The sequence below is a fragment of the Schistocerca piceifrons genome, chromosome 1 (assembly GCF_021461385.2).
Source record: "Schistocerca piceifrons isolate TAMUIC-IGC-003096 chromosome 1, iqSchPice1.1, whole genome shotgun sequence".
NCBI lineage: Eukaryota > Metazoa > Arthropoda > Insecta > Orthoptera > Acrididae > Schistocerca > Schistocerca piceifrons.
Genome location: NC_060138.1, coordinates 992725858 through 992746728, shown reverse-complemented (window position 1 = coordinate 992746728; position 20871 = coordinate 992725858). Strand labels below are relative to the sequence as shown.

At 37.4% G+C, this 20871-nt stretch overlaps 1 protein-coding gene across 1 annotated transcript in view; it reads right to left on the bottom strand.

The window, feature by feature from the left end:
- LOC124795120 (protein GPR107) overlaps positions 1-20871 on the bottom strand; it is a 174789-nt gene that overhangs the window by 52448 nt on the left and 101470 nt on the right. The window contains exons 8-11 of the mRNA XM_047258983.1: positions 6519-6668; positions 2519-2636; positions 2303-2430; positions 2056-2197 (exon numbers count right to left, since the gene is read on the bottom strand). Of these exons, the coding sequence (XP_047114939.1) occupies positions 2056-2197; positions 2303-2430; positions 2519-2636; positions 6519-6668 (538 nt within the window). The remainder of the gene's footprint in view (positions 1-2055; positions 2198-2302; positions 2431-2518; positions 2637-6518; positions 6669-20871) is intronic.

The following is a 20871-nucleotide window of genomic DNA, read 5'->3' as shown; positions in this document are numbered from 1 at the left end:
TATTACATTATTTAGTAAGTTATTTGTAAAAAAAGCATTGTATGCCAGGAGTAAAATCTAATGATTGTCTCTAACTAGAAGTCTGTAAATATATGTCTATACTAATTAGCTTATTTTAAATTGGTCTAATCTTGTAAATATTTTGACATGTCCTATATCCTTGTGAAAGAGATCTATGGATGACTAAAGCTGCTGCTACTACTACTACTACTACTACTACTACTACTACTGTGCTGTGACACCAGAGTCTACTGCAGCAGCTGCAGCCACTGTGATGGACAATCACCATGTGATGGTTGATAAAATAGCCACAAATCTGAACATTAGTGATGGCCCAACATTTAAGACTGTTAAATAAGTGCTTAGGTTTTGCTAAGTGTCTGCAATGTAAGTGTTATGGCATGTCACTCCATAACAAAAGAGTGATGCTTTGATGCCTGTGGAGAAACTGCTTTGAAGCAGATGAGGATGGCTTCCTTATGAAAATCACCACAGAACATGGAATCATTACCATCAACATAAAACCAAGAACGCAAACAAGGAATGGTACCATTCCTTATCTGCAAATTCCAAGAAGATCTATGAATAGCCATCTGCAGAGAAGATTATGCTGACTGTCATTTGATACGAGAGGCTTGGTGCCATTCCGCATCTCCAAAGTCCAAGATGATCTATAAACAACCATCTGCAGAGAAGATTATGGTGACTGTCAGTTGATATGAGAGGCATTATCCTGGAGCACAGCACACCCAGTGGAAATACCATCATCGCTGCACATATTTTGATTTGTTGAAAAATCATCTTCAGCCTGCAGGCAGATCAAACTGATGAAAACACATTTGACTACATGTGTCATTTTGCAATATTGCATAATGCTGTCACCATCACTAATCTTCACTCTGCTACTCTTACACATCCACTATACTCACCAATCCTACTCCCCGTAAGATTCCCCACCAATAAATTTTTGCACTTCCTGAGTGTTGTAGAAAGTGTGTTGAACGTGACTGAGACTACGCCGGAAAACGATAGAGTGGTGATGCACTTTTGTTCAATACATCATAGGTAAAATAAATAAATAAATAAATAAATAAGGTTTTGTGTGTGTTCTCCCGTTGCTGCTTGGTGAGTAGATTTTTTTATCTGTCCATTTACATTATAGTGTAGTCTGCTTTCAGGCACCACACTCACAACTTTGAGAAGCTATTTTCTTTCATTTATGCACAGAATTGGCACATGTGCCAGTGTTAGTTCTTATTTGGTCAAGAACTGACCAGATCTTGCATGGAAATTCAAAGCCAGATGGTTCGGTCGATATGCACAGTATCTTAAGTTATTATTTCGTAGTATTAATCTGCCATGTGTCCCCCCAGCAGTCATTAGTATTAACGCCTTTGTGAACTAATATCCTTGCAGTTTCCTTTACTGATGTTGGAAATATCTTCATGAACAGGGAGGTGAGGATTTTTCTGTAGTTTTCTGTACTTCGTACAAGTGCACTTTCCTCTCACAGTGAAGGAGATGGTACGTGGCTAAGTATGGGTTGCCAGAATGTAAGTGATGTTCTGATTGTACCAATGATAAGACAAATAGTATGACTGAGCTGTATGTCAACAAGTCTTGTGTGAGTACTATTCATCAGAGGTGGGGAGCAATAGTCCACAATATGGTAAACCAATCCCAGAGCTAAAGTACAGAGTTTGATGCAGAGGATCTCCATGATGTGCCATTGAGTTTTCTTAAGAACATTATTTTTATTTTGGCATCTGTTCTTAGCAAATGTTGTTTGTAACTGTGTCAAAGTAGACCATGAGCTCTTTGTTAGCTAACCTGTTATTTTACTAGGATTATTGTCATTAAAAGTTAAGGTATATGTAAATCACCACCTCAGCCATAGTTTAGAAAATGCTCCAATTTTAATGCCCAGTGCCATTCATTAAAACCACCAGGTGATTGCGCAACATGACTCATCTGTAAATTATCAACAAATTTGGCTGTAGAAATATGCAGAACACCCATAAAATTGCTTCATAAACATTAAAAACTTCAACAAACCTTCAATAAATACACAATAACCCTGGTGAAGTAAATATAGCACACAATCATTATATAAAAATGACGAAAAAGCTTCAATTTGCGCAAATTTATTGCTGCCTTTCCATCAGTATGAGATGCTTCCTGTAGGTGCCTAATAGACCTGGAAAGAATTAAACATGGTATCAGTAAATATTCCTTACACAAGGATACTGATTTCACATTACTAAAGAAAACATTCCGTATACTCAATTAATAGCTAACACACCATACGACTGGAAACAGAATTGCCCCACAGCAAAGGAGATCAAGTATAAACACAACTCTCCATATTCTATGTTCTACTGCTCCTTCTTCTGATTCATCAATAATTATCTCAGCTACATTTGCTAGGACCTGCAAGCACAATTGATGAAATCATTACCAATAACAGATAACTTATTTAAACAACAATTAACAAAATATTCATGTCTTTGTACCTTACCTGCAAAGGAATAACAATCATGAATATTTTTTTGTCCTTCTCTGACAAAATATGTTTGATAAATGTCCACCCTGTTCCAACAAGAACAATTGTTATGAACAAAACTGCACCCTTCAGTCTGCAAACAGAAAAATCATTTAATTAATACCTAGAAAGTTCTGAAAAAGATCATGAGAATATTACACATTAAATTATATAATTGACTTCAACACGAGTCCTTAGTTTTACTTTCCATCTTCATGGTTATAACAATGATGTTTAATCATGCAAGTGTTTATGACATTAAAAACATAAACATAATCCGTTTCCATGTGATACTCTGATTCTGGTTACATCTGATGTGATTGAGCATTGCCGCACTATTGAGTTAATCATTTGTTTCAACAATTCTTTGTTTGTAGCAACACCAGATAATAACTTTCACGCTTTCCAAACAAAAAATTCAAGCCACAGTAAGTCAAGAAAATGAGAAATAATACTCATAAATGACATCTTAACAGAATGTGTGATGATATCAGAAGTTGTTATGAAAATGCATCAATTATATGAAGGGAGGTATTTAAATTTTATCTTCTATACATAAGTACTCATAATAATAATAATAATAATAATAAAGATTTTATTGTCTTTAGGCCATTACAGTAATTGACAACATCAAATGAAGTTACAATTTATAATACAGTGTGATAAGTTATGGACTACTGAAATATTTTAGCTTCACTCACATGCTTTTCTATAAAATGTAGTAAGTGAAAATGTTTATTAAGACAATAGCAAATACAATCAGCAAATGAAAAATGATGTTGTTATGACAAGACACATCAAACTGTAGTATCATTTTTATAACATTAAGTTTTCAACAAGGTAACTCACCACAGGCTCCTCTCTGACGCAGTTAAAACTTGACATGGGTGAATGAAGGGTGAAAACCAAGGGACACTTATTTAGTCTTAGGTGCTCAACAGTTTTTCAGAAAATGATATCTACCTTTTGACAGGGCTTAGTCAGTCAACTTGCACATCATAAAACCAAGTGAGTAGCAGTACAGAAGCTAACAACACAGTTTCGAAATTTCGCGCAGCATGCTCAGATCCAGTCTTCCGTTTTGTTGTTCTTTTGCTGTATTGGAAGTAACTTATGCCACATCAATATTTTTTGTAATATTGTAAAATAAAATGGAATTTTTGGCAAATGAAATATGCATTATTTATTAAAAATAGATTGTTTCAACAAAAATCTTATATAATTAACTGTAACTGAAAATTAAAAACAAAAAAATCTAGTATTTCAATTTTTGCTTTGTATTTTACTTTTATGCTTTAAGAGAACCAGTGAATTTATAAAAACATTCAAAGCTTAAAAATTTGGTGTACCATGAGCAACGTATGAAGGCCCATATAGCACTATATTACAGTCACATTTTTGTGTGTGTGTGTGTGTGTATCATTTGGGAAACAACCCAGCAAACTGGCAATAATCTTGCAGTAAACCCTGAATATCAAGACATTTTCTCAAAGACTGGAGGCTGCAACTGATTATGTATCAAGGTGTGTATTTTAACTGCATTGCAAACTGGCAATAATCTTGCAGTAAACCCTGAATATCAAGACATTTTCTCAAAGGCTGGAGGCTGCAACTGATTATGTATCAAGGTGTGTATTTTAACTGCATTGCTTCTACTTGAGATTTCCCTTTGCTGTGCTATGAGAGTAGGGCACATCTGTAACTGGTGAATGTATTTCTTCACCTGTCAGTAAGAGTATACATTGCAGGGTTTACATAGCAGCGTACACTTTGGTGGAATTACTTTTAATGAACATGTTGATACTCTGAGTTCATCGACCAGCCCATCATATACATAGGGATATTTTTGCCCATCTCACAAGTCAACAATGTACAGAAACGCTTCCATGTTTATGTAAGGTCAAAAAACTTTCTCCGGAAATTGATGATAGGTTTCTTTTGAGAACTTTCCAGGTGGTGCGGCTGCCTTCATTAGCTTACGTCTTGAGGACCAAATTTGTCACTTATTTCTTGGAGACAGATTAAAATTGTTGGTAGTAGTTTTCTGGAAGGTGTTCATACATATCAGTTGTGATTATAATTTTTTTCAATAAGATTTGAAATCTCATTTTTTTTAGCCATTAATTCCATCGTATATCACAATGTCATAAACAATATACTAATAATAAAACTGTCATGCCTGTGTGATTCAACATGTTAATTTCCAAAACTACTAGAAGAATCTTCACGGAGTTTTTACAAGGAACTTCAGCGTAGCTTATGAAATGACTAAATCATACTTGTGAAATGCTTTTATTGACTGATATGTTCTACATAATATGATTCAACATAATGAATACAATGCTCATACAATCCTCAACATATTTAATCCGTACTTCCACAGCAATATTATTAAATGTAGCAGTAACTCACTCTGTTAAATTTTCAAGACCAAGCTGCTGAAGTGATTTCAATTAAATTTGGTATGGAGATAGCTTGAGCACTGAGGAAGATCATAGGCTACTTTAGAGGGGAAAAAAATTATCCCTAAGAGTGTGAAATAGGGGGGGGAACATCTTTTGTTACATCAGTATGCGAACTCAGCCCACACACCTCTGCTCACACCACTTGGCAGTAATGTTGTGCATGCCACTGCATCGTGCTTTTGGACACGGAGTGGGGAGGGGGGGTTGTCACACCCTTCATTAACTATGCTTACCAGAATAGTTAGATAAACAGGGCAGCTGACACTCCTGCATGTACAACAGCTTAGTTACTCACAATAACTTGTCACAACAAAACTACAGACATGTGAGCACAGCCATGAGTATCAGGTAGTAAAAAATATTGATGTCACGTCCTTCTGAAACAACAAAAGGAAAAAAAAAAACATAAGATGGAATTTGAAAACAGGGCACAAAATTTTGGAACTGTGTTCTTAGCCACTGCGCTACCAGCGCACTTGGATTTATGCTATGTGAGTAGCCTGATGAAGTCATGATGAAACTTTGACCATCATTTTCTTGGAAGCTATTTGCGTGTTGGCACCTAAGCCAAAACATCTTCCCCTTATTTTCATCTTTTTTTCACTCCACTAAGTTTTGATTGTATCATGGATCAACCCGTGGCAGATTCCCCTTGTGAGTTCTCACATGCTTACATAACTCAGGAAACTGCAAGACATAAACAGTCTCTTCACCAAAATTACATCCGCTGTCCTAGCACGCACAAGTCAACAGTACACAGAAGCTTTGGATGTACTAGTGTTAGTACATTTCAGGAAATCAAAGTGATCCTCATTTTTTGCCATCTTTGCATGAGAACAGAATCACATTATCAAACATTTATCTGTGTGCAGCATATGTATTACTCATAAGCTGCTGAATTAGAGATTTGAGGTCAACCGTTGATCAATTCTACTGCTGCCAATACACACTTCACCTTAAATCCACAAAGATAAGATGTTAGAAATTAAGCCTTATACAGAGGCCGGTAGAAAATCATTTTTCTCTCACACTGTTTGCAAGCTGGCTAGGAAAGGAAATGATGATTAGTGGTATGTGGTACCCTCTGCTATGAGCCCTACAGTGGTTAGTGAAGTACATATGTAGATGTATTTCTGTTTGTATTCCACCCCTGAAGACACAACATCAACAGGGCACTTAAATCCTAATTCACTCTTCTCTTTGCAGCAGAACCATTCAGACTCGATTAGCATTCAGCTGTCTCGCAGATGAAACAGAATGGAAGCCTCTATTTGCATTCAGAACACAGCCAACAGAAATAATTGAAAATGAAGAATCACAAAATTTTGGATTTGGCAACTGGAGGAAAAAGGTACGACGATCACATGGAAAAATGTAATGACAATGAGAACAACAAAAATGAGACTTATACATCACTTGTGTGTGTGTGTGTGTGTGTGTGTGTGTGTGCGCGTGCGTGTGGTCCAGTTTCTATTAAACAAAATAAAACTATATTTTACAGTCTTACTTACAAATGAGCAATGTAGTATAGTATTGCCCAAGCTGCAATATGTTCACCTTTTGTCTGTATGAAGTGATAATTTATCCCATGGAACATTAGGGATAATGATTTTAAGTACACAAGAATAGCCATCAGATAATGTATCTTGAAGACTGGATGCCTGCAAACAACATACAATTGTTAGAAAATGGCAAAATTTTGGAACCAATCAGTTACAATCAAATGACGTATAATTTAATCATCCAAATTAGAAAACATTATTAATATTATTTTAATTTGTGTATTGCTGTCAGTGTTGCTTTTGTAAAACAGAAAGAAACTGCCTTCAGTCACAAATCATGATTTTTATTTCAATACATGCATTTCAAGCCTTGGAGCTCATCTTCAGGCTGCCTGGTCAATCTCAGTCCTTTTTTTTCTTTTTCTTTTTTCTTTTCTTTTCTTTTCTTTTTTAAATTTATGTTGGTACTGGTCTTTTTCTACTAGTGGTTATGTAGTTTTTAAGCATGGCATGAACAGACATATTTACATACACATACATACTTTTGAACTCATACAAATGTGCTGAGAGACGAAAAGTGTGCGCATTTATGTAAACATGTCTACTCATACTGTGCTTAAAAAATTGTGTATCCACTATCTAGGGAGTAAATCTGGTCTGGGGAGAAAAAATAAATAAATAAATAAAAAATCACAAAACTGATACGTCGGTCCATGAGGCAGGAGGAGGCGAGAATGAGGTGTGGAGAGAGGTAGAGATAGAGGCAGAAAAAGATAGATGGTATCTGTGGGTAGAGGGGGGGGGGGGGGGGCAATTACAGGGTTCAGTGGACCACAGTGTATGGGTGTGGGAGTAATAGGGTTTACATTGACAGGAGAGGAAATGATGAGAACAAGAGATTGAGAAGAGAGCACCCTATGACGCAGACTAGCACAGGTTTAGGTCAGAAGGGACTGTGAAAATGAAGGATGTGTTGGACTGAAAGTTCCTGCTTCTGGAGTTCAAAGGAGCTAATGGTGGAGAAAGGGGATGAGCCAAATGGTAGGGTTACTTAAGCAGCTGCTGAAGTCACTGATGTTGTGTTATGCATGATTTTCAGCAATTGAGTGATAAAGTTTCCCGTAACAGTTCTGCAGCGCTCCTTAAAGTACACAAAAACCTGGTTAATTACTTAAGTGGTTCTTGGGAATAACTCCAGATGATGCAGTAAATGCATAATATTTGTATGAGTCAGTGTCTTCCCATCATCATGTGCTAATGAAAACTGTGGGGACCCTACAATCACATACACAGCTGAAGTGGTGCCTCAAAGAAATTTGCAACTACTATTACATCATCCAGCATTATGACCGAGACCTACTTAAGTGGTTAATATATTGGGAAAGTACAAATACAGCACCTAGAATGTTGCACAGAACACCATGGGTTGCATATAAAGTGGCTGCTTCCACATGTGATCCCACCTCTTATCGGGAGGACTGCATCTCTAACTGCATTGCAGTGATTGGGACAGGTCTGACAACTGTTACCCACTTTGGAATAACCAGTGAGGTGCTTGATTGTCAAAATAGATTTCATAGGGATGGAAAAATGGGTGGATGACTTTGGGAAATGGCATAGGATTAAGATTTTGGGAAGGATATCCCGCACATCAGATCCCAGTGAGAAATAGGTGAAGCCTTGATGAAGGATGTGATTACTGTTTTTGAGGCTTAGGTGATACTGGATGTACTGGTTTTTGGCTGGTTAACAGTGGCGCTGGGTTTGTTGGTGCCACAGAAAACAAATGACACAAAAATCTGTTTCTGGATTTCCTAAATTAAACTTTTATCTCCCACTAGCAACATTAGCAGACAATGCAAGCCTACTTCAGAAGCATGAAGCATATGGAAAAACCTTTACACTAAGGAATGTTCTGGTTATCTAGACCTGAGGAATTATTTATGATAATGCTGAGAAAAATTCAGAGCACAGGAGGCACAGCCATGTGTGAAAGTAGGCATATCTTGCATCAGCTGTGGTGCAATTACCCTGTAGCCTTCCATATCGATATGACAAGTAATTAGCTGTCTAACAGCAATAATGAAAGGCCATTCCGAAAATGTGGCTAGCTGTATAGCGGCCCATCCAACTGCTCAATATTCTACATACTACAAAGCTGATGACTTCAATAACTGCCTCCATTGTGCCATTGAATCCTTCCACACCAGCAAGTCATCTGAACTAAGTAGCTGGGAATTGTGTCTTCAGAATTTGATCCATTAGTGCTATTCCAGAGAGCGATTGGGGGGGGGGGGGGGAGAGAGAGAGAGAGAGAGAGAGAGAGAGAGAGAGAGAGAGAGAGAGAGAGAGAGAGAGAGCGCTAGGGGGGTGGGGTTGGGGGATGGAAGTTACCATTGCCAGTACTAATTAGTTAATATTTAGTATTCACAAGAGAGACCAATCATGGCTACACACAGGTAGCACTAAGTATCTATGGCCATATGACAAGTAGCCTTCACATATAGACAAAAAAATCTGTGGAGGACTTTAATTTATAAAATGTATAGACTGAATATTGTGAGAAAATAACACTACATATCAAAACATTAAAGCCTAAATGTCAGGCGCTTCTTGGCAAACTGACTGCTCTCAGATAGACATTACATAAACAAGCATGTCAATCTGTATGTATGTTCAGAATTACAAAGTTTTTTCAAACTAGAAGAAATCTTAAAATAACATACCATAGCCCCTATTGGTTAAAATATTAAAAAATTAAAGAAACTCAAACCAGGAGCATTGTTATGAGCATATTTCAGCACCTTTATTTTAGATGACATTTAATGTTGCAAAAGATAGTCAAATTATCAAATTCCATCAAAAAATACAAAGAAGGAAACCAAGCCACTACATAGGGGCTCTGACCTAAGAAACCTCTTAAGACATAGTTTGTCACCTGAGAATTATACACCAGAAAACCTTTTATAGCAGATAAATAATGCTGAATTAATAATACTGCCCCTGAGAATTATACACCAGAAAACCTTTTATAGCAGATAAATAATGCTAAATTAATAATACTGCCAATTAAAAGAATATCATAAATGTGAGATAAGATCTGTCATAAAGGGAAGTGAAAAAATTTTTGTTAATGAACATATAATTTAATACAAAATTATTACTAGAAAAAAATGTTCTCTGGCCATCTTCTTCACACTGCAAATGGGGAATTGAAATACAATAAGGTGTGAGGAATTTGCTTAAGTTTTTCTGCTAGACAACACTAAAAACGTGCACATCACAAAACTGAGGCAGTTAAAAGCAAAGGCAAGTGAGTGACAAAATCACTTTTCTGAGAAAATGAGCTTCCAAGTTTGAATTAAATTTAAAATTCTATATCTTTTGTTATATTGTTTATGGTACCCATCATATGAAGTGGTTATTAAGCTATACATACCGTGTCAGTGAATTAAACTGAGAATGTTGTGCTCAGATGTAATCTAAGTAGCACTTACGCATCCCTCCCTTTCTTTTCTCTGAGGATGTTACTTACATCCCTTTGACTCTCATTAATGTCAGGTTTTAATGACACACAAGAATGTAATACACTATTTTGTTCCATTTTCATGTATTCCAATAATCTATACATGTATCTTTCATTCATTATACACATTATGGAGTAGATAAGACAAATGAATAAACAATGTTACGTACAGAAACATAGATCTTCCAGCAAGCACATATGCAAAACAAATACTCCCATTTGTTTTTACTATGGGAAACGTCTATTCAGAATTCCATACAGTACCATCAGAATAAACAGCATCATCAGCAGATTGTGTGCTTCTCCCTCCACTTGCTGGTGATCTCTTATATGATTTGGAAACAGATGATTTTTGATTTGTGCTTCAAGATTTGTATAGAATGGATGGTAAACTGGAGGCACAAATAGACATAACTGCTAGCAGATTCTGATATTGCTCTGTTACAGCAGGTGGTGACAGTATATTCAACTGTATTATTGCTGAACTTCGTTATCCTAGGATTCAACATCTTAAGTAAATGCAATCAGAACTCAGGTCATCACTGAAAGTAGTCTTATAAAACATTCCATACAGTAGTGGTCTGATATCAGGAACTTGTGGTCAACGGTCTTCAGTGAAGTGTACTTCACAGTATACATCCAAAACTTAATGATGTTGTTTTCCTTGTACTAAGTCTTGCATGGTCACTAAAGGCAATGTCAATACAGACTGAGGAAGTTTTCGTACATACCTCAGCAAACCATCAACACTTAAGATAAAATAAAGTGCTCTCACCAAAGTCATTAACATAATCTTTGCTAAACATGAAACTTCCTGGCAGATTAAAACTGTGTGCCGGACCGAGACTCAAACTCGGGACCTTTGCCTTTCACGGGCAAGTGCTCTACCAACTGCGCTACCCAAGCACAACTCACACCCCTTCCTCACAACTTTACTTCTGCCAGTACCTCGTCTCCTACCTTCCAAACTTTACAGAAGCCTATATAAGACAACAAATGTCTGCTGCAGTTGAAAGATTGCTTACTGCTGCTACAATGGCAGGTTATCAAGATTTAAGTGAGTATAAACATGGTGTTATAGTCGCCGAATGAGAGATGGGACACAGCATCTCCGAGGTAGTAATGAAGTAGGAATTTTCTCGTACGATCATTTCACAAATGTACCGCGAATATCAGGAATTTGGTAAAACATCAAATGTCTGACATCACTGGGGCCAGAAAAAGATCCTGGAAGAATGGGACCAATGACTACTGAAGAGAATTGTTCAACGTGAATGAAATGCAACCTTTCCGCAGATTGCTGCCCATTTCAATGCTGGTCCATCTACAAGTGTCAGTGTGCAACCCATTCAATGAAACATCATTGATATGGGCTTTTGGAGTTGAAGGCCTACTTGTACCCTTTATGACTGCATAGCACAAAACTTTACACCTCGCCTGGGCCCATCAACACTGATATTGGACTGATGATGACTGAAAACATGTTGCCTGGTCGCACGAGTCTTGCTTCAAATTGTATCAAGCAGATGGGCGTATACGGGTTGGAGACAACCTCATGAATCTATGGACCCCGCATGTTAGTAAGGGACTGTTCAAGCTGGTGGAGGCTCTATAACAGTGTGGGGCATGTGTAGCTGGAATGATATAGGACCTATGACACGTCTAGATATGACTGTGACAGGTGACATGTACGTAAGCATCTTGTCTGATCACCTGCACCCATCCATCATTCCGATGGAGTTGGGCAATTTCAGCAGGACAATGTGACACCCCACACATCCAGAATTGCTAGAGAGTGACACCAGGAACACTCTTCTGAGTTTAAACACTTCCGCTGGCCACCAAACTCCCCAGACATGAACATGACTGAGCATATTTGGGATGCCTTGCAATGTGCTGTTCAGATGAGATCTGCTTGCCCCCATACTCTAACGGATTATGGACAGCCGTGAAGGATTCATGGTGTCAGTTCTCTTCAGCACTACTTCAGACAGTAGTAGAGTCCATGCCACGCCTTTTGCGGGCAAGTGCTCTACCATCTGAGCTACCCAAGCACGACTCAGAAATAGCAAAGCTAGTCAGCTGATTGCGTGCTATTGTCATGAGCATCTACAAAAAGTGCTTGAAGGATGGTAAAACAAGGAGGAGGTGACAAGGTGTTGGACATTTACACATCGTCACAGAACATGGAGGACACAGGCTTGCCTGCTCTATAAAGCACGACAGGCAGTCATCTGTGGCAGATCTGATGACAGAGTACAATGCAAGTGCAGGCACAAGTGTTTTTGAAACACTCCATTTAGCGCATATTGTTGAACATGGAGCTCTGCAACAGACAACCCCTGTGTGTTACCACATTGACCCACTAATATTGTGCATTACAATTGCAGTGGGTATGGGATCATTGAAATTGGACTGTGGATTGATGAAAACATGTCATCTGGTCACATAAATCATGTTTCTTGATACGCCAGATCAACTGCCAAGTCTGGATACACCGTAGTCCAAGCAATCAGCTGGTGAGAATAGCATTATCTTATGGGGATATTCACCTGGGCTTCCATAGGGCATGTGATAGTAATCAAAGGCACCATGACAGCTGTGGACTGCTCAAAAATTACTGAAGATCGCCTGCACCCCTTTATGCTTGAGATCATCTTATGGCGATGGCATCTCCCAGTAGGATATCTGTTCATGTCATGAGGACAGAATCATGGTACAGTTGTTTGATGAACTTATATTGGTGTCTTGATCGCCAATTTGATCTGATCTGAACCCAATGGAACACATCTGAGGCACTGTTGGGCCCGACGTCAGCACCCACAAACCACTGGGCCATAATTCATGGGAATTGCATGATGTGACCAGTGTGTAGACATCTGGTTCCACTTAACTCTTTATAACTACCAAGCACTTGTTGAATCTGTGCCACACGTAATCTCTGCTGTATTTTGTTCCAAAGGAATACATTGTTGGACTGTGAAGCAGGCAGTCATAATGTTTTGGCTAATCATCTCCATCCAGTCTTCTCAAAAGTGTTTGACAAAGATACGTACAGTAGAATACTTACTTTTTAACTAAGCAGAACTTGCTAAATGCCATTCAGATTTGTAAGAGATTTTCCACATAGAAAGCAAGACAAGACCCACAAATGAAATGCTGGCAGAGCTAAACATTAAAAATTATCTATTCAGCCTTTAATAAAAAATTTAGCAAACTGAAGTATTATGGGATTAATGGCATTCATCTTGCATGGATGGAGTCTTTCCTTCATAACAGAGAGCAGAGTGTCTCACTGACAAGACTGTACAGGTCTGGAAGTAACCTTAGAATGGGGCAACATAATGTGTGGGCTCCCACAAAGATCAGCATTGGGCACACTCTTGTTCTTAATCTAGAGTACATGAATTACTCTTGAATCACTTGAAAGAGTGGTTCAAAAATTGAAATGTTTGCTGATGATGTGGTTCACAGTTAACAGCTCAAATTTTAAGAAGACTAAGACTCATATTATGCATCACATAATACAGTTTCAAACACTGAAGCTAGACACTAAAAGTAACACACTAAATGAAATGAACTTCCTTGGGGGTTAGATGGATGACAAGTTGAAATGAGGTCAGTACACACATAAAATAATTAAGAAATTTAGTTCAGCATGTTCTTTTCTCAGAAGCATTTCTTAGTGTGCTGACTTAATGACTAGGGGTACGGTGGCCGTGCGCTTCTAGGCGCTCCAGTCCGGAGCCGCGCTGCTGCTACGGTCGCAGGTTCGAATCCTGCCTCGGGCATGGATGTGTGTGATGTCCTTAGGTTAGTTAGGTTTAAGTAGTTCTAAGTTCTAGGGGACTGATGACCACAGCAGTTGAGTCCCATAGTGCTCAGAGCCATTTGAACCATTTGACTAGGGGTAGCATCTTTGAATAGTAATCAAAATGTCCTTAGTCCAGGGTTCGAACCCCACCACTGCTTACACTTTGTATAAAACCCATCATCAATGTTGCAAAAAACTTCCAGCATAAGAAGTCATCCTCATTCTGCCAATGGCCTTGTCAAAGAGGGTGGAAGGAGTGTCCAGGGCACTGTCTTGACCTAGGTGTGGGAAACTGCCCCTAATAGGAGGACAAATCAGCAATGATCAACGACACAAGGATGCGGAACACAATGGAAACCACTGCATTAAAGACACATACTGCATATCCGCAGGGCATGTAGCCTGTAACTGAAAAAGTGTTATGATGACCTCTCAACTGGCAAAAGATTCCAGACTAGTCCCCCATTTGGATCTCCAGGAGGAGACTGCCACGGGGGAGATGAACATGAGGAAAAAAGATTGAATAATCAATATAAGGGTAACATTCTACAAGCTGGGTTACAGAATGTCAAAAGTTTTAACATGACAGGGAAACTGGAAAATCTGAGAAGGGAAATGCTAAGGCTCAATCTAGATATAGTGGGGGCAATGACTTAAAATGAAAATAAGACAAGGATTTCTGCGCAGACGAGTATAGGGTAATGTCAATAACAGCAGAAAATGGTAAAACACAAGTAGGGTTCATTATAATAAGAAGGTAGGGCAGAGAGTGAATTACTGTGAATAGTTTAATGATATGGTTGTTCTTATGAGAATCGACTCTAAATCAACACCAACAACAACATATCAGTTACACTAAGCCAAAATCACTTACTGAAGATGAAGAGACAGAGAAAGTATATGAGGATACTGAAATGGGAATACAGTACATAAAGGGAGATGAAAATCTAAAAGTTATGGGGGAGTGAAATTCGGTTATAGGGGAAGGAGTAGAAGGAAGTATTATGGGAGAATATGGGCTTGGCAGAAGTAATGAAAGAGGAGAAAGAGTAATTGAGTTCTGCGATAAACTTCAGCTAGTAACAGCAAATCCTCTGTTTGAGAAGAGTTAAATTAAAACCTGAGGTGGAAGGATATCAATGATAAGATTTGTTGATGACATTTGCTATCTTCAGTAAAAATGAATAATTATAGGATATGTTGATTGGAATGGACAGTCTACAAATTCAGAATATGGATTAGTTTGGTGAGGAAGTTCCTGAGAATGTGTATTTGGAGCACAAAACTGTATGGTAGTGGAACATGGACTGAGGGAAAATTGGATCAGAAGAGAACTGAAGCATTTGAAATGTGATGCTACAGAATAATGTTGAAAATTAGGTGTACTGATAATGTAAGGAATGAGGAGGTTCTCCACAGATTCAGTGAGGAAAGGAATATTTGGAAAACACTGATAAGAAGAAGGGACAGGATGACACGACACCTGTTAAGACATCAACATTGTACTAGAGAGAGTTGTATAAAGTAAAACCTGTAAAGGAGGACAGAGATTGGAATACAACCAGCAAATAATTGAGGACATACTTTCCAAGTGCTACAATGAGATGAAGGGATTGGCACAGGAGAGGAATTAGCAAGAAGACTCAACAAAAAAAGGACAAGAGTGTTGGCTTGTTTTGCATACGTTCACTCCATGTTGTCTTATGAAATTATCTTCGAGGTAGTGTAACAAAAGTAAATGAAATATTTATTCAGCAGAAGAAAGTAGTGTGAATACTGTGTAAAGTAGATACTGTACATCTTGCAGAAGCCTTTTTAAGGATCCTGGAATTATTAGAGTCACTTCCCAATACATTTACTCCTTGATGACCTATGTGGCTGACAGTAAAAACGGGAATGAATTTTCCCTCTACAGTGGAGTGTGCAGCAATTGTGTGAAAGACAAGGACCCAAACCATATTGGAAGATAGAAGCGAGGCACAGGTGGAAGTAAACCTGTGAGGGTAGTCAGCAAAAGACAATGGTTCCAGGATCGGGTCCTGGTCAGGTACAAAGTTTTAATCTGTCAGGAAGTTTCAATAAACATCAGTGTCAGCTGTGTTCTGATTTGTACAATCACAACATGAAACATAAAAATAATTTTCATATATACTTTGTCTCCTTTACCTTGGGTTGAAAGTGAAGTTATATATACTCTGACACATGAAATATAATACGAAGCACCCAAATGGGAATTGTTATCAGTTCAGAAGAAGATAATAATAAAAAAATACCACATTAGCCACTCTTTCCACAAATTATCTGAATATCTAGATTTAAGAATTTAAAAGTTATGTTAGTTACATGGCAACTAACAGTATTCACTGTAAAGCTGCATAACAAGTAGAAATTTACTGAAAATAGGACCCAGTATTTACAGGTGTAGGCAATTTAAAAAAACACTTTTGTAATCAAGTAAATATTACAGCTACCAATAAAAGGCAAACACCAGTTACGTGATATAACTGAGGAGACAGACTAGCAGTTTTCTTTCTAATTTCCTTGATTAGCTAGTACAAGCATGAGTAGCATTAATCAATATAGTGACTCTTTGCTGTTAACAGAGTATACAGATCAAGTTTCTACCATTTGTTAACCTTCTTCCACATCCCTTAAGATTCTCCTTCTTCACAGGATCTACAGTACGTGTTAAATGAATAAATAACACCTAAAAGATGACAACAAAGGAGAAATATTCTTGTATATTATAGGTTTCTGACCGAGCGAGGTGGTGCAGTTGTCATCACAATGGACTCCCATTCAGGATGGTGGTGGTTTGAACCTGTGTCTGCCCATCCTGATTTAGGTTGTCCATGATTTCCCTAAATCACTTCAGGTAAATGCCAAGATTGTTTACTTTGGAAGGGAATGGCATATTTCCTTTCCCATTCTTCCCTAATCCAAGATTGTGCTCTGTCTCTAATGACCTCACTGTCAACAGGATATTAAACACTTATGTCCTCCTCCTCCTCCTCCTCCTCCTCCAATAAGTTTCTGGGGTTTTGGTTATGATATAAAGCATTTTTTTCTGTTGACACTTCATCAAGAAAGAAAATCGGGATCTGCGATCGAAGCCAACACTAAGTGAAGTGATGCAAGACAAAAGTAATATATCGTCCGAGTGGGTAAAAGTGCCGTACAAAAATAGTGTTCCAACTACAAAAAGAACAACAAAGTCTGCTAAAAATGTCACATTTTCAGAGAAAAACAAATATCATGTTTTGCAAACAAGTGACTGTGATAACGACTCTCCAAATGATCGTGAACTTGAAAAAGACAGTGAACTGAAAATGAATAGCGTTTTTTCAAATAATGTCAACAACAAACACAGATCATCAGGGAAAAAGAGTAGTGTACTATTACTAGCAGTCAGTCATGGCAGGAATCTATCCAGCATGCTCTGTGAGAAAAATCGCGACATAGCAGTAACTAGTGTAGTGAAACCGGGAACGGGATGTAAAAATGTTGTAGACATTAACTCTCAGACGAAATTAATGCAAGAAAATGACTTTATCGTCTGTATAATGGGTTCAAACGATGTGGCAAAAAATGAAGCAGAGGTTTGCGTGAAAACGCTACAGAATTTTTTACAAGCTAATAAATGCAGAAACACAGTAGTTGCCACACTTCCTCATAGGCATGATCTGATTTATAATTCGTGTGTAAACAAAGAAATTCGGAAAACAAACATTAAAATAAGGAAACTGTGTTCTCAATACACTAAGTGCGATGTACTGGATATAAGCAAGCTGCATGGAAATCTGCACACGAAGCATGGAATGCATTTGAACTATGATGGGAAAAGATTTGTTTGTGATCGTGTTAGTGAAATAATCAAAGAAAGACTTGAAAGGGATAGAACAATTTATCAGCTTCCTGAACATCCTTCCAACAGCGAGGAAAACAAAATAAACAAGAAAGAAGAACGAAAATACAACGTTGCTGACATTCCCAATTTAAACTAGAGGTATGTGATGCTGTAAATATGATTCCCAATTACCAAATCGTGAATACGCCCGAACTAAAAATTTATCACCATAATGTGCAATCCCTGCGTAATAAGATCGATGAAATTAACGTTATATTAACACATGAACTTAATGATATCTCAGTGTTATGCATTTCTGAGCACTGGCTTAACCCAGAATTAATCCAGAATACGAAAATAAACAAATTTGTCTTGGCTGCTTACTACTGCAGGAAAAACAGCAAACAGGGTGGGGTAGCAATTTACACAAAGGAAAATGTAGATTTTATTACACTACCTGACTTAACTAGGGCAAATGTCGAAAAGATTTATGAAATTGCAGCTATAAAAATTACTCAGTTCAACCTGGTTATTGTGAATTGATAATCTGTGGTGACTTCAATATTGACTTCCTCACGAATAGTGGAAATAGGGAGACCATTTTGAACCTTGCAACGTCCTACAATTTAAAGGCTGAAGTAAAAGCAGCTACCCGAGTATCAGAAACTTGTCAAACAGCTCTTGATCAGTTTCTAGTAAAGAAGAGTTTACACAACACCTCACTAAAAATTTTCAATGCAGGTTTTAGTGATCATCTTGCTCAAATATTAAGCATAAAAGTACAAGGCAGTATTATTAACAACATGTCTCTTAGAACAGCATATCGAAGCTATAATCAGCATAATGTGAACTACTTCAACAACTTATTACAGAAAGAAAAATGGCTAGGAGTGTACAAAATGAACGACATAAATTAAAAATTCGACACTTTCATTGATACATTAACCCATTTCTTTGAACTTGCATTCCCACTGAAAACATTAACCATACAGGGAAACTCTAGAACAAACAGCTGGATCACAAAGGGAATAAGGGTTTCATGCCAGAAGAAAAGACTACTTCATGAAATATGTAACTCAAAAAATTCCTCACCTGTAGTACGCGCATACTATAAAAAATACTCCAAAATATTAAGAAAAGTAATAAAAGCAGCAAAAATAATGCATAATGATGAAATCATTTATAATTCAGCTAATAAATCAAAGGCTATGTGGAGTGTTATAAAAAAAGAATGTGGAGAATACAGACAACCTTGGAAAAATATAACACTATCACATAAAAATAAAAAAGTAACAAACCCCTTAGAAGTAGCTAACACATTTAACAACTTTTTCACAGGTGTTGCTGAAAATATGCTACAATCAAACTTTAAGAGCATCCAGGCAAATGAATATAAAATAAGTACATGCAGAGGATCAATGTACATCAGTTCTGTTTCACAAGATGAAGTAGCTAAAGCAATAAAAGGACTAAAAAATTCCAAATCGGCAGGTATTGATGGTATACCTGCAACAATGTTAAAGAAGAGCGCATCAAACCTAATTGAAGTACTCACACATTTATGCGACTGCTCACTTCAGGCAGGCACTTTCCCTGATGTGTTAAAAACATCAAAAGTTATTCCTGTATATAAAAAAGGGGATAAAGACAATGTAAATAACTACAGACCCATTACAATTTCCTCCTGCATCTCTAAAGTACTGGAAAAAGTTATGTATGAGAAACTTATGAAATTTATAAATAAAAACAGCATCCTACGTAATGAACAACATGGATTCAGAAATAAGAGGTCAACGACAACTGCTGTCTATGAGTGCATCAATTCCATCCTAAACCTGATGGACAAAAAACAGGAAACAATAGGAGTCTTTATTGACTTGTCAAAAGCTTTTGACATGGTGGACCATAAAATTCTGCTATCAAAGCTAGAAAGATATGGTATTCGAGGTCTGTCCAACAAGTGGATCAGTTCCTTCCTGACAAATCGTATGCAGGCAGTGTGCGTCAAGCACACAAATATTGAACTAAAAACTGTATCTAATCTCTTATCTGACTATAAACAAATAAAATGTGGTGTACCCCAAGGATCCGTATTGGGACCCCTTCTGTTTCTTCTGTACATAAATGATCTAAGCTTAAATATTGATGCACACAAATCAATCATATTTGCAGATGACACCACGATTCTATTAAAAGAAGACGACGATGAACAGTTACAGCAGACAGTAAACACGGTCACGAAACAACTTAGCAGCTGGGCACAGAGTAACCAGCTTGTAATAAACAGTAAGAAAACCGTTGCTCTAAAATTCCACAATGTTCCTAACAAGGACATGTTTATCCCATCAGTCTCTATCAATGACGAACCAGTTGGTAACAGTACTGAAACCAAATTCTTAGGACTTTGGCTGCAGAGTAACATCAGATGGAATAAGCATATTGAATGTCTCAATACAGAACTGAGCAAAACATGTTATCGTCTTTGTTCATTAAAATCATGCTGTAGTGAGAAAACAGTAATGAGTGCATATCATGCGTACTTTCATTCTCGTCTTAGATATGGGGTCACCTTCTGGGGAAACTCTAAAATAGCTTCACTTCTGCACATTTAAACTACAAAAAAGGGCCATTAGAATCTTGTTTGGGTGCAAGCCTAGAGACTCTTGTAGAGCCCTGTTTAAGAAATCTGGTATTCCCCCATTACCGTGTGTATACATTATGGAAACCCTTTTGTTCTTTAAATTAAATGTAATAGGCAAGGACCAGAGGCTACAAAAAAACTGTGATATACATGAGCACTTTACCAGACAAAACAGGAACTTACATATGACTCAAATCAGCACAGCACTGTGCCAAAAAGGTACTTTTCACATGGGAGTTAAGCTTTATAACAAACTTCCTGAAAACATAAAAGCTATCACTGAGGTCAATACATTTGGAAAATCTCTAAAGTCATATTTACAGCATAACTGCTTTTATTCCATTGAAGAATATTAAAATTTATGAAATGTGTTATATAAATACTTGTGTGTAAAGTGTATTATTGTAAGCTTAAATATGTATGCCTTGAAATTACTTTCAGCCTGTATATTTATAACTTGACTTGTCCAACGTCTTATGCATAAGCTGCTATGTAGACAACAGGACCAATAAAATACAATCTACAATCTACAAT